This window comes from Nicotiana tabacum, chromosome 17 (assembly GCF_000715075.1).
Source record: "Nicotiana tabacum cultivar K326 chromosome 17, ASM71507v2, whole genome shotgun sequence".
Taxonomy (NCBI): Eukaryota; Viridiplantae; Streptophyta; class Magnoliopsida; order Solanales; family Solanaceae; genus Nicotiana; species Nicotiana tabacum.
The window spans coordinates 103782386-103800788 of NC_134096.1; the positions used below are offsets into that span (position 1 = coordinate 103782386).

At 37.9% G+C, this 18403-nt stretch overlaps 3 protein-coding genes across 3 annotated transcripts; 1 reads left to right on the forward strand and 2 right to left on the reverse strand.

Moving 5' to 3' along the window:
* Positions 1-274: 274 nt before the first annotated feature.
* LOC107807231 (protein ALTERED XYLOGLUCAN 9-like) lies at positions 275-1713 on the forward strand. Its single transcript, XM_016631573.2, has one exon. The coding sequence runs from the start codon at positions 561-563 to the stop codon at positions 1650-1652; it is 1092 nt and encodes a 363-aa protein (XP_016487059.1). The 5' UTR covers positions 275-560; the 3' UTR covers positions 1653-1713.
* Positions 1714-2171: 458 nt separating this feature from the next.
* On the reverse strand, positions 2172-6224 carry LOC107807230 (berberine bridge enzyme-like 21). Its single transcript, XM_075234772.1, has one exon. It carries the CDS (start codon positions 5885-5887, stop codon positions 4289-4291), a length of 1599 nt encoding a protein of 532 aa, XP_075090873.1. The 5' UTR covers positions 5888-6224; the 3' UTR covers positions 2172-4288.
* A 513-nt stretch (positions 6225-6737) lies between these two features.
* LOC107807232 (expansin-A13-like) lies at positions 6738-10706 on the reverse strand. The gene is made up of 2 exons (XM_016631577.2): positions 9945-10706; positions 6738-7291 (listed from the first exon to the last, which is right to left on the reverse strand). The coding sequence occupies exons 1-2, from the start codon at positions 10433-10435 to the stop codon at positions 6982-6984; spliced, it is 801 nt and encodes a 266-aa protein (XP_016487063.1). The 5' UTR covers positions 10436-10706; the 3' UTR covers positions 6738-6981.
* Positions 10707-18403: the final 7697 nt, after the last annotated feature.

Here is an 18403-nt window from a genome sequence, read left to right on the forward strand (position 1 = left end):
TTAGGGTTCACACATTAATAAGGGTGAAGCGTCTAGTATTTTAGGATCGGCTAATGGGTTTGGGTCGGATCTATATTAAAATTAACCGGATGAGTTTGGTATTGCCACGTGGCTCATCTGTTAAAATAAGGATATTTATGTTTAATAGTAAGATAGCAGGGGCTTTAATGCTCTAATAGTATAATAGAGGGCTTATTTAAACTATTGATGACAGTAGAGTTACAAATAAAACCGGTCTCACACGCCCAAACCTATATAGACAAAAAAAAAACACAGAGTAGAGTATTATTTGTGGGTGCGCGAGCGTGTTTTGTTATTTCCTCCTTTCCTCTTTCCGTGTGTTCATTTCCGCATTTGGAAACTGTTCTTTTTCCTCTTTCTCACACAGCTGCGCTATAGCTATCAGCCTATCACCTCTTCCATTTCCTTCAGACACTATTCATACCATCTCGACTACCTCACATTTATTAAAATCTACTGTCAAAGCTCAAATTTTTATTCCTTTCAAATAATTTCCTGCAAAATGGGAATGATTTAACAGTGAAAAATAAGAGAATATAATGTGGGGGGCTGTCCAATTGGGACTATTGGCAGCGTTTCTTGTACTCTTTGTCCCTATAGGTATGGCAGGTTGGCACTTGAGCCGTAACAAAATGTTATTTTTCAGCTGTGCCCTCTTTATTACCCTTGCTGTTTGTGTTCATTTGACCCGTTATTTCCCTTTAGTCTCCTTAATGCTATCTTCACCAGGTTCAGTTCCCTTATCATCAAGTGTAAATCTTGATTCTTGCATTTCTTTAATTCACCAAGTAGAATTTGATTTTCAAGAATTGAATAATAATATTGAGAATACTAGTGTGGGAAATACCATTTCTTGGAAGTGGATTGACTCTGAACCTGTTCAATGTGATTTCCAGAAGTTGACCAAGTTTGATGCTTCAGATTTGTTTAATGGGTCATGGGTTGTTGTTGCTGGGGATTCACAAGCAAAGTTATTTGTAGTTTCTTTGTTGGAGCTGTTATTGGGGGAAAATGAAATGGGGGTGATTAAGGGGGATTTGTTCAAGAGGCATAGTGATTATAAAGTGTTTATCGATGAGATTGGGATGAAGTTGGAATTTATTTGGGCACCTTATGTGAGTAACTTGACTGATTTGGTTGTGGGGTTTGAAGAAAAAATTAGTTATCCTGATGTATTTGTGATTGGGGCAGGGCTATGGGATATGTTACATGTAAATAATGCAACTGATTTTGGTGTTTCCCTAAAGTTGTTGCGGGATTTGGTTGTATTGCTGCTACCAGTACCTTCAGATTTTGCTAATGATGGAGCTGGCATGAATTTAGTTTCGATTCGGTCTCCCAACTTCTTTTGGCTGGGAATGCCAAAGTTGATAAATTCGATGTTGAAGACGGATGAGAAGCGAGAGAAGATGACTGATGTGATGTGGCAGGCTTATACTGATGAGCTTTATAGCAGTAAGCTGCTGCGACAATCTGGTGGGCCCCTTTTGTTGCTGGACACTCATGCGTTGAGTAATAGTTGTGGAGCTCGTTGTACTACTGATGGAATGCATTATAATGGGGTCGTCTATGAAGCTGCAGTTCATGTAATGCTAAATGGATTGCTTATAGAATCTAATCAGAAGCTGTAATGTAGCCAGGGACAGGGTAATTGAACTAGCTCTGTAATTGCTAGAGCTTTCTTTGTAATACGGGATTCTTTTCCTGGTGCTACACTCAGCAACTGAAGATCAGTAGCGAGAAGTTTTTGATGGTAATTCATACGGAGGTTCATATTCATTTTCCCCTCTTTCTTCAATTGTATGATTACTGATACTCTCACAACTTTTATACTGGAGCAAACCCCTAATGTCTCACTGCCAATTTTAATGTGAACATGTGTAGAGACTCACATCAATGTTTCTGATAGATGTTTGATGGTTTTAATGTATATCATACTAGTTGCACCTATATTCAGTTTTTCTCTTGCATCCCGTACAAAGTTAATCTAATTTCTCCTGAAGCTAGTGAAATATTTTAACATACATATCTGTGATTCTCTTTGTGCGCTTTTGTTCCTTTCCCGTCAAGTTAAACAGCTCCTCAATTTATACACTTTAAAATCTTGCTATACTGTGTCATCATTGTGGATAGTGTAGTCCAAACATCCAAGATACTTAGACTGTATAGATATCCAAGTAAAAGTATAAAATGAAATTTCTTTGCTATATTCCAATTTCCATCTTAAGCAATCTGCTATCACCTCCTATGCAGTTCATCAGATTTCAACTTTACTCCGTAATTAGTTGCTGCTACCCCCAAGCGATCTTATGTCAATTAGTGGAATTATTTTATTTTCTAGCTCCTTACATAGAATGCATTGGTGGAAGATAAGCTGCTAATTTTACTTTCCAGCTTTTATCTGTTTCAGAGCCAAAGGTAGTTCGATAGTTCTGTTTGTTGGAAAGTCTGAGCTAAGTTTTATATGGGTATTTAATACATTTGATGCTTCTACTTTTAAACTAGAATTACTTTCCAGGCATGTATGTTTATAGTCAGTTTCATAACAACGTTATAGGAAACTAGTTGCACGATACAACTTAATCACACTTGAGTCCCTGCATTGTAGTTATGAGCAGTGTTTTAAAAGGCAGGGGCGTGAGGCGGAGCGTTTTACTTAACGTGGGGCGAGGCGTAAGCCCCGAGGCATAGGGCGTAAGCCCCATGGATCTTTAATTTTTTGATTTATAAATTAATAAATAGCATAATATAAAGTACATTAAAAGTTTAAAAAATTTAAAAAGATTAGAATAACTCATAAAAAAATAAAATATCTAGCATTTTTTTATAATTATAAAAAATGCAAATGTTCAAGTTATTATGAGTTAAAAATAAACTATAACATCTTATCTTTAAATCAATTAAAAAATCACAATAAAAAATATTATCAAACTACACAGTTTACCTCCCTAAAAGTTAATAATTAGGAAACTTCATTAGTACTATAATTTAAATTATTACTTCTTATGAGTAAATATAAAATTGCTTACAAATGGTAAAATAATAAAAGTTTGATAATTTTCAGAGACATAGAACTAAGATATGACGAGCTAGAGTAAATGAAGATATTAATTTGGGCTATTTATTTTCAGAAGAAATATTCATTTGATATTCACCCTACTTATACGTAAATATATAAATATGTAATACTATGACTCCTTATTTTGAATTACTCTCAAACTTCATATTTAGATGGATGAATAGGACTTTAGTCGTTTATTTGTTAAGGAATTTTGAGTGTCGACAAAGCTAATTAGGGAATACGACGCATGATTTATGTTAGGAACTGTTAGGCGAGCCCCGAGCACTGAGCGTTGGGCGTGTTTCGGGTGCTTAGTCGGGCGCTTGGGGCGTAAACAGAACTAAGCCCCACACGTGAGCCTCAGGGCGTTTTAGTAGTGCCCCGCCCCGGAGCGAACCCCGAGGCGAGTCCAAAAAAGCCTTTTAAAACAGTGGTTATGAGCTCCAAATTTTAGTAAATTTCTAGCTACTTGAAGATCATTGGCTAAAGACATTTTCAGAATTCTGTTATTAAACCCACGTATATTTCTTAAAAAGTAATAATGAATTTATTGATATAGCAATAGCACTAACTGAACTCTAAAGAACATGTAGTTTAATCAATCTACCCAAAATTCTCTCTACTTAAAACCATAAACTGACAAGCCGTAATCTCTTTTTTCTATTCATCTTGCACCTATAATAATCGAAGGAATGCAGTGACCTGCAGAGGTTGCAAATACTGTATGCTGGATGAATCTGTCTGCTCATAAACCTGTGAGCTTCTTTTGCTTTGATGTAGTTGCTTTTCACGGAAGTTGTTATCTAGAGTATGGGATGTGAAAATTTCTCCTTTGATTGGAAATAAGGTAGTTAAGGAGCATGAACTGGGAAACCCTTACCCCTATAGCAATTTAACCCCCCTCCCCCCCCCCCCAAAACAAATGAAAAAAAGGGGAAAAGGATAAGAGTACTATAGATTCTATTTGAGACTATTAGGATGTATGAGAACTGATAAGATGTGTGTCGCTTGCATATCTTAGTCCCTTGAAGCAAACTGGATTCAACATAAAAAGGAAGTTGCAAATACAAATTTTATAGAAGGTTGTCTCTAGAACTAATCTTTCAACAGAATGAAATATACCAAAATAAAATGGCTTTATGGAAATAGTGACACCTCAAGGTTGCGCATACATCATCACGTCCTGATTGCCCTTATAGTTGTACTCTATGCTGCTAAAGGTGGGATGCTCTGTGCGTTCCAGAAGAAGTTATCAGGATCGACCAATGTCTTGACTTTGACCAATTTATTAAAATTACCCTTGAAATACTTGAGTCCATAAACACGACCTTCTGTATAGCGGTTATCTCCATTATGATTTACCCCTATGTCAAGGTCTCTATAATTTAAAAATGCGCATCTCGGGGATTTTGAGACAAAAGGAGTCATGTAGTTGTACAATACTCTGGTCTGGTTCAAATAGAAGTTCTCTGCTTCCTTTCCTTCTTCCTCCCAATTTGCTGCATACTGGAGTTTAAATATATTTCCTGCTCTGTGGGGAAATGGAGTTTCCCATTCTGGGATCTCACTCATCCTTCCACCGTAGGGATTGAATACTAACTCTATGTCTCCTAATTCAATCATTTTATCGAATATATGTTTCAGCTTATCCTTGGGAATGGGTTTCTGCAAATAGTCTGACTTTCGCTTCAGAAATTCCGCTCCAGGCAATCTGTTGAGTAAAGCATCAGGCGGTGTTCCATCAGGGAAACTTGCCCAGAAAAGCTCAGATTCTATCCAACTCATCTCCTTGCAATCCTCAATATGTAAATCCAATTGAGGAAAATCCCTATCCATGACGGATAGAAGTTTTTTGGAATCTCCTAGAAATAATGCTACAAATGATGCTGTAATTGTCTTAGTTCCTTTTTGCTTGTCATCCATAGGTTTTAGAGTTAACCTTATAAAGAGATTATTATCTATCTTTTCTGCAATGAATTGCCACCTGTAAACGATGTTAACTGCATTTTGTTCAAGGGTCCTCACTACTCGGAAAACAGTAACGATGTCAGGTACTTTTACCAGCTTGATTTTATAGGCCGTTATCAGTGCAAAGCTAGCTCCACCCCCGCCACTAATCGCCCAAAACAGATCTTCTCCCATTGATTCTCTGTTCAGAATTTGACCATGAACATCTACTATGTGCGCATCAATCATATTATCAACTGACAGACCATATTTTCTCAGCAGGTTACCATATCCTCCTCCAGTTATGTGTCCGCCAACACCAACAGTTGGGCAAATTCCAGCTGGGAAGGCATGGATTTTGCTTTTTTCCCAGATTCTGTAATAAAGTTCGCCCAGAGTTGCACCAGCTTGGACCCAAGCAGTTTCATTATGGATATCTACATCAACAGAACGCAGGTTAGACATGTCAAGGAGAACAAAACTGATGTTGGAAACGTAAGAAATGCCTTCGTAGTCATGCCCTCCACTTCGGATCTTTAGGTGCTTGTCAGTTTTCTTGCTGCAAATGACAGCAACCTGGACATGGGATTCTTGCAATGGAGTGAAAATAATGTCCGGCTTTGGAGTGGTTGATCTATTGAACCTCTTGTTTCTGATATAGTGTTGTAGCACAGACTTATATGAGGAATTGTTTGGAGTGTACACTCTAGACAGTATGTGGTCGGATGGATCTGAATGTTTGGATAAGCACTGAAGAAAACTCCGGTATGATGGATCTGAGGCTGCCAACGGAATAAAATAGATGGCAAAAAGAAGAGAAAGAAATGCAAAAAAGGTTAGATAGAGAGAAGTCTCCATATCAGTATCCCTGGTTTCCTTTTATTTTCCTATTTTCCCCCCTATTGGGTTCTGAAAGATAACACGACTGAGTTAAACTACTCTGTGCTAACTAGAAAGATAACAAGAGAAGTTGCCAGTGAATTGGCTCTTAGAGATATATAAAATTGTTCATCAAGCAAACTACGTGTGCCTAGTTTTCTTCTTCATACTGTTGTGAGCTGGTACTTTTTAATAGAAAATGATAATTTTTGCCATTTTGCAGTTTGCCAGTACCAAGTGAACGTAGATCCTCATTCCTCTCCACATTTACTTGTCTTAAACTATAGAGTTCTGATTACAATCTTGACTTGACTTCTAAAACTGATAAAATGCATGATTTGCCATATGCCAGGTCTCAGGAAAACTACAAAAGGAAAATGGCAACATGGAGCTTTGGGTGTTATGATGAATGAAAAATAATGTTATAACACTATTTAATTTAACAGGTTGTATATATTTATAGCCTTGTGCCTTTGATACATTACCTAAAGTAGATAGGATTAAGGGAGAGCGTTTTAATCATTTGACAAAAAATCTATAATATCAAGGAAACAATTTTCTCCTTTTATAAGCACTGAAAGACTTTTGAAACCGAAGTCATGACTCATGAGAATATTTTCATAGATTTCATCAAATTCAAAAAGCAATATCCTTATTCTACAAAACAACAATTCTAACCACTTTGATTCAGGGTGTGCAACATTGTGACCGGCACACAGTTGCTTGATTACAATTCTTTTGAAGTACCTTTGCATTACATGATCTAATTACTATATTACTTTCTTTATCCGGGAAATAAAAATAAGACTTTCAGAAGCAGTCATATATTGCAAAATAGGAACAACGATGCCTTCCAAGTGACAAGTTTCTTTCTCTGATTACACTCAAGTTCACAGGAGTTTAATAGAAGAATAACATACAACACAATCGCACAGCTTTGCTCTGCAACATCTAAATCAGGTAGTCACTTGTCCAACATGAACAACTCGAACAAAAATGCCCCAACATTGCCAGCCAATCTTGGCCAATCCCAAATGGAAGATGAGGATTTAGATACAATTTTGGCAAGAGTTCTAAGATCCAAACTGCTTGCCTTCAAACGTCTGACCAAAATTCCAGTTCTTAGGAGCTACATTATAAGATGTCAAGGTGACCCCATCACTACTAGTTATCTCAAACGAAAGTGGCTGATTCTTCAAGTCAGCATTAATGTGCCAGTTTTGGCCCCAATTCCTACCCATAGGAAGCCAACCTGTTCTTGAACCCTTAATTTTTGCTGCCTCTATATCACCTGCGCCTGCAACATTACTTACTAGCACCGACAAAAATATGCCAGCACCACCCATAGTGAATCGAACTCCACCTTCCTTTCTACACTTTATTCTGTTCAGGATTAAGAAACGAAAGCATATGGTTAGGTATTCATACAGGGAAGAATCAGCAAGGGAATTCTAAGAACTACTCGCATTGTCTAACTAAAAAGGGAGATAAACATGTAGATTCATCAGATAAGAAAAAAGTGAATCTACAGCCTCATTTGAGATTGGATCAGAAGGGGAACATCCCGGGGAAACATTATGGGTAATTTTTAATGTCTGAACGTCAGAAACAGAGCATGCAGTTTGACCTTCAAAGGTCAAGTCCATTGACTATACACTGATTATCCTCCTTGATACTGTCCAACATCTTACCCCAATTAGTTAGGAAAAAAGAGGGGCCGTGAGATGGCCTACTTAGTTCAGAGTACCACTAGACAGAAGAAGCCAGAGTCTTTATATTAAATTTTTGTTGATGAAATCCAAGCTATCAGCCAAAGCAGTTTCTCTGCATGATCTTTCTATCTTGGTAACAATCATGAAATGAAAGCTCGATAAACTTCAAGTCAACTCAATTCAATATGCCGAATCAATGTACAGCAAAAGTGGCACTTTCGTTGAGCAACTACTATGGTAAGAACAAATGCAAGTACTACAGTGGTCAATATGCCAGCAAATGTAATCCATTAAAATCCTAATATTTGACAACTTATACGTAGCTTTGATCAAAGGCCCGTTAGGCATAACAAATCTTGTTAAAAGTCAAAACCAAAGTCATCTGGTCCTAAAAGCATATATTGTTTCCTGAATCAAACCAAAATATTTCCTGGAAACCAAAAAACAATCCAAAAGTTAATTCTTTATAAAAACTAACACAAATATTTTCCAAAACAATTTGAAAGCGAATCTAACCACACAACTTCCTTTACAAAATTGTGTTTATCGAAAAATAGTTATCCAAAACTGAACCAAGGTCAGATCCATGCATCACCAAAACCTTCATTTCCTTCCACGCTAGCATAGTCTGCTACCATAGTCTATCAAGAAGTCAGCTTAGTAGTCAGCTTAGTAGAGTTTGAGACGCAAGGAGCCTTACTTTCAGATGCAACCTTGGTGTCAACTGGTGCTCCAAATCTCTCTGTTACAAGCATATCAAAACAGGCAGGTAACTAATGAAAAGTCCACTCTTCCCAATTCCTCCCTATATTTTGTTCTTCCTACAGTCTCTACCTACGATTTCAACCTATAAAGGGATCCATCTAGATTCCTAGTTGCTCTTCCAGAGTATTTAGAGTAGTCAACTACATTTTGGCTTCACTATTATCAACAACTCCACCAGATTTTCAAATCTCCTCCATTACCTGATAATTGTTCAACTACATCTTCATCATCCTCCCTTTTTTTCCTCCTTCTGGATCATCTCCTTATCATCGTCCGCTTGTACACTGATAATAACAATTTGTTGTAAGTCTTATCCTGATCACAAATCCTTGCATACATGACCAGGAACGAATACATGCACATCCATCTGTATGATTTTATATAGACTCACAACATTCCAACCGCAGAGGTAAGATAATAGCCACTGTTGTCTGTTCATTTATGAATTTTGTTTTATAAGTAAATAGCAAGTGGTCACAGCATAGCTTATTCATTAATCCATCTCCATATTAGGTATGTTATGATTCTTGTGCCACAGATAGCTCCATCCAATAATGAAGAAAACTCAAACTGATCGCCTGGTAGTCGCAGCCACAATCAAGATTGCTGTAATTTTTGCATAGTTCATAAGAAGCTTTCATACAACAACAAACCCAGTATAATCTCACAAGTGGGGTTTGGGGAGGGTAGATAGTACGCAGACCTTGCCCCTACGGTGAATGTAGAGAGGCTAGTATATGATTTAAACAATGTATACATAAATACACCCCGACGTGGATATACCATACCCATATTTACCCATATGCATCGACCACATGGTTTGTAACGACTTTCCTTAAAGAAGCACCTCCGCATTTAAATCAGGACAACTTTGGCAACAAATAGAAGATAGCTACATGAAGCTACACAAATCCATGCTACTTCCACATAAACCAGTGCCAATATCTGATCATCAATTTTCGAACCACTTCATATAGAAATAGAATGTGCATATCTTGACATTAGGAAAACAAATTAGCCCATCCCTGAAACATAAAAATTACAACTATGACTAGGTTCCTCATTGCAAGACTTTTAAATATATGTTGTTAATTTTACTTTGGATCAGATATACTGATCCCCAAATCCATCACAAAACTGACAAATAATTCATCTTTAGGACCCTCTATGCTTCTCATATGTGTATTTTGGTCCATTACTCAAAGGGAATATCTCTATTTCCTTCGTTTTTACCACGTCCTTGCAAGTCTCGTTCAATTTTTCCGTAAAAGGGTAAATCAATCAACAAATAAACCTCAAACCCAAATTAGTTACCCTTACACTTTGTTAAGGTCCATTTGATTCTAATACTAAATAATTTACTGTAAATGAGTGTGTGTCTAAACACGCACAGACAAACAAAATGGCCAAATTTAACTCTGCCAGTGTCAATTCTAAACAGTTAGAAAAGGGTGTGCAAATAATGCATGTGTGCGCATAGGCAGTTGTAATATTCAGGCAGTGATAATTGAAGCAGTTGAATATTTTTAAAAAAAGTCTAGTAGTGTGACAACACAAACCTGCGATATTGAATGGGCATATTAGAAGCTTTCCAAATAGCAATCTTTTCAAAAGCTTCAATGGGCAGCACGAAATGGGCATTAGGAGGATTACAATGCCCCCCTCCATCTACCTCAAACCCATAATTCGGAGCACAAAAATTCGTCGCCGTAACAATAATAGAAGTCCCAGGAATGCACCAACGTAAGTCCTCCACACACCTCACTTCAAAACAAGCACCACAGATCTGACCCTTACCGAAAAGCACAGTGCTTAACCCAGCGGTAGCTTTTCCATATCCAGTTCTCTCTAAATCACCGTACCCACACGCGCCACCGACAACGTCACGCGGGTCCGTCGCCGCGTAGTAAGTGGCGCGTGCGGGTCGCCACTCGGATTGGAAAGTAGAGGGCGATGAGGAAGAGGAAGAAGGTGACCAGTTATAATGAGATTGGACTAATGGGGTTTCTGAATAGAGTGTAAATGCTACTAATAGTGATAGTAGTAGCATACCTGCAAGATTTGAATAGACTGAATGTATATTTTCTCACCACTTATAGAAATGGATTTTTGTTTGCTTCAATTCTTGAATCTGAGGATATTTCTAAGCAGGGAATAATGGGAAAAGGGAAAGTTTTTCACTTTTTTGCAGAGATTTTTATGGAAGTTGCTGGACTTGTTTAAGGTGCACCATGGATGGTCATGTTTCTTGGCTGCTTTTTTGAACTTTACCAATTGGGCTTGTCGGCGCTCCTTTTTCTTTTAACAGAATATATGGATATTTTTCAATTGAAAGATTACCTACATTAATAAATGCATAATTGTCATACTATTTTAGCATTATTCAAGCGATTAATGCTATATACTTATATTATCATCCATCTATCCCAATGTGTTTCACATTTTTACTGTTTAGACTTTAGAGTGAAGAACCTTTTTTCTTTTGGTTAGGATTTTTAAATTATTGATATATGTATTAAATATAAAAGATTTTTATTTATTCCTTGTACTTTATATGGTGGCCCTCGTACTTCAAACCAATGAACCATGCCAGTATTCTTTTTAAGGTGGAGGAAAAAACTTAAACTACAAGTTTCTATTCAAATTCATTGAACTATATGAATTTTGTTATAAAACAATAAAAGAAGAAGAGCATTACTGAGAAAAGTAGAGAAAGAATTCCTATTTATTTGGGATTAATTACAATGGAATGGAACCCTCTATTTATAGGAAAAAAGTGACTTAGCCACCAGGTAAAAATTCATAAAATATCTCTAAAATATAGATATTCACCATAAATAAAATATTATTTATAGCACTCCCCCTTGAATTTCTATTCAACAGATAATGTATCTCGTTAAAACCTTAACTAAAATAAAACCCAGTGGGAAAAAATTCTAGAAAAGGAAAAAGAGTACACATGTTTAGAAATACGCCTTTTGGTTGCCTCGTTAAAAACCTTGTAAGAAAAACCCAGTGAGACAAAATCTTGTAAGGGGAAAAGAGTACAACGCGTATTAACTCCCCCTTATGAGAGCATCAATTCACATCCTTGAGCCTTCGCATTCCAATCTTGTGCATCATCTTCAAAATATCGTTGGTAGAGATTCGAAAAAAAAAATCAGTCATATTAACTTGAATGAACATCATTCTTGATAGATATATAATGTCTTCATAAACTGTCGTGGAATGGCCCTTTCAATATCTCCATAGAGGTAAAAAATTATCGCTATCACATTATCATGCTTATAGTTATAGCAAGATACACTTGTGCATAAATTGCACTGAGGATGTGGTACTTCAAGATCAAGAGTTGTATATGATTCAAGCAATTGAAATCCTTCAGGGATTATCATATAAGTATAGTCATATGGACTTTAGATTTACATCAAGTTTTCATGTCATACTAGACATAAGATAGATAAAGGTGATTGCACACACACCATTGACCTTATACTTTCAAGTGTTTGAACTGCAGGTCCAAAACTACATGTCTGTCATATGAAACCAAATTCTACTTGAATTGTTTCTCCAAACTTAAGATCCTCATATATATTTAGCGATATTATAGATGTCGTCGACAAACATTTTATATTGGTTCCAACCTCCTTATTTTTCATAAAGACATAACATAGAGATCTTTTCATTCATATATTCAGGTACCTGAATCTCTCATGAGATTTTATGAAGTTTTATGTCATGTGATCTTCTAGATCACTTGCCTCCTTTATGATTATTTTGATCATTTGCTCATCTTCTTTATCAAGAAGTTTATTTGAAACCGATTTGTCTATATGCTTTAAGCGTACCATAGATTTTGTCCTTCTAAGACTTAATATGAGCATTTTCAGTGAGAATATAGTTACTTTCTTTGGATCAGCAAATGTGTCTGACATGCTTTGCAAATTATCTTTTATGAATTTCAAGTTCATATTATCTTATTCGAGGATCTAGATGTAAAAATGATAATTCATTCCACGTAACTTTTTCTCAATTGTTTATCCTGTCTCCTGCTTCCTCAACTTTGGGAACTCATCTTTGTGCATTATGGTGTTAATCAAAATATACACCGCACATCAATAATAATAAGATGAAATTATTTGGTTCCTGACCCTAAACCACTTGTGAGGGGAGAATGTAATATACTTTCGTGTATAACGTATATCAAACTAATGTAGATAACTTTTTTCTCATAAGCAATAGTTTAATTATTAAATGGAGACACTCAATAAATTATTTTGCTAAAACAACTGTGATGTAAACCAACTTATCAAGATGAACTGTCTTGAATAGAAAATCTGGAAATTATGCTCTAAATTAAATTATTGAGCAAGTTACCTCACAAACATCAGGTTACGAGTTAATAATAATCGTACATGTAACCATCTCATAGATGCATCTTTATAAGGTTTACATGGCAGGTGAATGGGCCCATATTCACCTTTGATAAATTCTAGAATTCAAGGGATTCAATCCCAATTTTAGTTGGTATAATAATTGCGAGAACAAGCAAAACAAGAGAATTCATAAAGAATCTTCTTCCAACACTTACCCATGTTAATTCTCATTTATTTTGTACATCTACATCAAGATTGCTCAATAGGCCACGCTTGATAAAATTATTTGTATTAGTAAACTTCAGGATTATATCATGACATGCGCAATTGTTAATTAAACTTCCAGTTTACTGCGACATGAGTTTTATATCAATAAACGTCCAGTTTACTGTGTCATGTAATTTTGCCATATTTTTTATTTGTGTAATACAAATCAGGCAATAAAGCGGGTAGTATTCATATATGCATATTACCCCACTACAGTTATAGTAATATAAATATATTAAATCTTCATTAGTTATAGTCTCAATATAACCAACAACTTTCGCGAATACTTTAGAAACTCAATAAGTTTCTTTGAGACTTACTACGACACAAAATAGTATAATTGGCTCTTCCAGAGCTCTCAATTAATTTTGCACTACCACTTATTCATCAACATCTATATGGTGAATAAGCTTTTAAGGAGAAAGTTATACCATTATGGCCATGGTAAAACTTATATGCAAAATATGTTTCTTGCGTTACTGTTGTCTTTTAATAATCATATTGTCAAAATATTTTGGCGTATAATAAGTACGTGACTAATGACCATTTATGCCATAATAATGACATTATTTTCTTATTTTCTCTCAAACCTCCTTCTAGAGGTGAGTGTGGTATATACCACTAGCACGCTCATATTCTTTCAAAAATAAATCTGTATTCATAAATCACATGTTATCACATTCACATCATGAATGGACCATAATCATCTATATGTGCTTTATAAAATCTCATGTCAAATCGATGACAAATATTATTTTCACATAGTGAAGGATTATTTTGAAAATACTTATTGTTCTCATTACCACAATGATGACGATTATAATTTCGTGTATCGCCACATCCACATCCATTGATACATTCATGGTAATTATTTTGTCTTCTTTCAGATGTATCACATACTGCTATCACATTCTCTTAAGGGAATGAGAATGAAGCAAATTCAATGGGACGGATTTTCACTTCTTGTACTCACAATCATACATGAATTTGATCATGGCAAGACATAAAAATTTTACCACTTTTGGTGGTTATAATTTCTTACAAACTCTATTAGATTTATAATCAAATTTATTGTCTTTGCTTGTATTTAAAATCAAATTATAGAATTTCAAGAATTCAAAAGAGAAAAAAAAAGAAAAAAACTTACTTTAAATCCAGAATTTAATCATGAAGGAAGTTCATGGAACAATTGGAAATTATTATGTTCAATCCCAAAGCTTCTACTCAATTGGTTAGAGTCTCGTGCTGATAAAGTGTTATAAAACAATAAAAAAAAGAAGAAGAATATTACAGAGAAAAGTAGAGAGAGAGAATTCTTATTGATTTGGGATCAAGTACAATGGAATAGAACCCTCTATTTATAGGAAAAAAGTGACTTAGCCACCAAGTAAAAAACCCTAAAATCTCTCTAAAATATAGACATTCGCCATAAATAAAATACTATTTATAACAAATTTAAGATTTTGATGTAATGTTCTTTTTTCCCGTAACTTTTCAACTTGTATAAGTTTAATATTTTCTTTCAGTATGATGTATAAATCAAATTAATTTCTTGACTTGAACTTCATTTTCAATCAATTATTTTATGTAATTCTCATATATGTTTGTTTACCCTCAAAATCGGATAACAATGAAATTTGTAAGTGGTTTTAAGAGTACACGGATTTATTTAATATAAAGCAATAAATAAAGATAAATTAAATAAGTAAGGATGAAATAAGCTCAAACCACACGAGGAAGACAGTTTAAGCCTTAGTAAAATATTTGCCCTCAATCAACAGGCATTGACGGACAAAAGCAAAGGAACTGATAACAAAAAAAATAATGGAATATAGCCTTGGAATGCGTGTTACAACGTACTTTATGAATTATCATATCCCCTTCATATAGTAGAGAAGTCCTACTTTAGGTATAATTCTATAAAAGGTAAAAAAATCTTTAAATTTACTGATTGCCGGTTAGTGCCGAGATTCCCGCCGTAATATCCAGTCAGTCACGGATTTTCGGTCTTCTGTTGGTTATGCTGACAATGTTTTTCAAAGTCGTTTGAGGCTAGGATCGGTTCCGGGATCATGGCCTCGATATTCTCGAAGGAGGGCGTTCTATCTCCGGGTTCTATCCCGGTGGGACTTGGGGTCGATCTTCAGTCTTTTATTGTTATGTCTCGGGCCTAAATTACTATGTCGGAGGCTAGGATGCACCAAGAGCTCGATTTGACCGTATACAGATAGTCCCCTCATTTTTCAGAGAGTAGACAATGAGAAACGACATGAGCTTCCGATTCTCATTTCGATATACCATGACAGAAATGACAAAACAACCGAAATGTCTCGTCAGTCAAGTCTTGATGGCATTAAATGCATGTCAGTCATCGGTCGGTCATTCCTGGATGCGAAGCGTCACTAAAATACTATAAATACCTCTTCCTTTACTCAATTTAACTTTACATCCAAACCTTCTACTCTCGTACCCTTAAATTTCAATACTTTCTAGCACTTTTACTCCAATTATCTGAGATCTTTGGCAAGAACTCTTGTTTATCTTTATCTCAAGCCAACAAGTACAATCTTTCAACTTCCTTTCTTTCTCCATTTTTCCTCCATCTTTTAAAGAAATGGCAAGGACTTCCAAAACCGTTCCCCAGAAAGAAACCCCTTCTACTTCACGACCGGCTACTGAGGTCGAGAAGACTGCTTCGCGTACTGCCGTCAATGAACCAGTATCAGAACCCACTTTAAAAATGTTCATCCCCGTAGGATGCTCGGTTAACACCAATTTCAAGGTTGAAAAACCTTCCTCCGTACAAGGCTGGTGTGAGGAGGTCTCGAGATACATATGCTCGTTCACTGAAGAAGTCCTCCCTATGGTCCGAAAAGACTGCAACTAGGCCGATTAGGGCATAGTGATCCCTGACCCCGATGAAGCCATCACCAGTCGAGGGATACTAAAGTGTTTACGCTTATCCCTTTACATCGGACCCGATGGACCTGGTCATCGTTGATTTCTATAAGAGGTACGAGGTATGCCTCGGTCAGATTCATCTTTCACTATGGAGGATCGTGATCCTCCTCCGGTTCTTCTTGAGCAGAATCAATGGGTGCTCGTTCACCGTTGACCATCTTCTACACTTGTACAATCCCCGAATCTTCCAGGGGACTGATAAAGCTTGTGCACCGGGTCAACAAAGCCCCGTTCTCGAGTATTGATGAAGACCGTGATAGGGGATGGCAAGGCCGCTTTGTCCGAGTGCGAACTTTGGACCTGATCCCAACTGAGCACATGCCATTCCCCGATAAGTGGAATACATCAAGTAAGTACAATTTCATTTTCGAAAGTTGATTTTTATACTTGTTTCCTTCTTTGCAGCCATCGCTCGGGTCCCGAATGTTGTCTCTCGACTCAAGGAGTGGGTTGAGGGTATTGTATCACAGATGCCCTACTCTGAGAGCTCATGGCGCAAGCTCTCGAAGGGCCGTTGGGAGGCTCGTTCCCATGGTGAGACTCTTTTCTTAAGTAGGCGATATTTGGATTCCTTTTTTTTATCATTAACTCCTCATTCCCTTTACTTCTTTCTGCAGGTTTATCCAAGGATGTCGAACTGATCCCTGCAGCCGGTAACGAGGTCTTACCTACCGAGTCCCCTGCTTCGAGATAGGCTAGAGAGAAGAAAAGAAAGAGGGCTCTGAGTTCCCCGAGCTCGGAGAAAGAGAAAACAAGAAGAAGGCTAGTGCGCAAGCCAAAAAATAGCACCAGTGCCCCGAGCACCACCTTCGGATTCGCTCTACCGGCTGAGAGACGAGTCCGAAGAAGAAGAAGAAGAAGCCTTTGTCTTGATGGCTCACGTGCCGTCGCAGCTCGAAGTGCAAGGGGCCTCCAAACCGGAGAATCTCGAGACTGACTTGCCTCAAGCTAAGGAGGTCGATGAGGAGGCTGAGGACGAGGCTTCCTGGGATATGGGCAATGCCCCGAAGAAAGCACTCGGTGTGATAGACATCACCAAATTACCCTCATTTACTGAGTCCATGTATAACGAGGCCCAAACGGTGAAAGAGCATCCCAACGAGGGGGCACGTGGAGCGGACGACCCCTTCCGCGGCTTTTTTGATGGCGTGGACTCCATCGCCATGGAGGACGTCACCAGATTGGGTAATTTATAGGTACCGAAGAAGAGTCCATCTTTGGGTGCAAGTGGGTCTTCCTCAAGCCCGAAACTGATCAATCGGTTCCCAGCTCCGAGTGTGGATCCTGACTGAAAGCGGTCCATCATCATATCCATCCCGGAGGATGCCCGGGTCCTCTCCGCCCCCATAGGAGTAGCCAGTTACCTTCGGTTTCTTGTGACCGAGGAAGACCAAGCCAAGATGAACGAGGTAGATGTGCCTTGCATGTTCAATGAAGCACAACAGGCGCTAAACCGGGTAACTTTAGATATCTCTTGATGACTTTAATGCGTAATTAGACTAATTCATAGATAACCCTAACATTTTTCTTTCATGTTTGTAGGCCTCGGTGCTTCACCATGAAACTTTCCTTCGATATCAGTATGAGCTGAACTAGCTTGAAGTCGAGGTCCGAGGGCTCACTGAGAAGAGAGATACCTACAAACTCCTCAGCGAGCAGCGTGAAGGGGAGGCTATGAGCCTCCGAGCTGAGCTGGAGGTGGCTCGGAAAGAGCATGCTGACCTGGTCGAACAGGTAAAAATATTTGAAGTTAGTGATGATGAGCTAGACACGGTGACTAATGGTCGAAATCCGCAGGTCCAGCAGAAGATCGATCGGATCGACCAACTCTGAGCTGAGAATGATGCAGTTAAGGCTGAGGCCGAAGAATGGAAAGGCAGGATAGACCACCTGGCCTCGGAAAAGGAGACTACTCGGGTGCAGCTGACTTCAGCAGAGGTCCAACTTCAGGCGGCAAAGGAAAAGAACAAGGTGTGGGCCTTAAGAGTTGAGGAGCTTCGGTCTCAGCTAAGCTCGGCCGTCTCCGATCGAGAAACCCTTGTCAAGGAGCTCGAAACGGCCAAGTCAGTGGTTACGGTGGTCAAAGCTGATGCCGGCGAGATGGTGGCTCAGTATAAGGCCGATGCTGAGGTGACCTAGGATCGACTGAAAGATGTCGTCGAGCATGCGAAGTGGCAATCCCGAAGAGAGGCCCTCGAGGAAATTCATGCTCGGGGTTTCAACTTATCGGATAAGATTGAGAGTGCTAAGGGACTCGAAGCCGAGGCCAAGATGTTGGCGTATCCCGAGGATGAAGAAGACTCCGAGGGTTCGAGCGAATCCGAGGGTGGAGGGGACTCTGAAGACCCTGGCGACGAGGCGGGCTCCGGTGAAGACTAGGTCATTTAAGTGCCTTGTATATTTTCCTTCGCTTT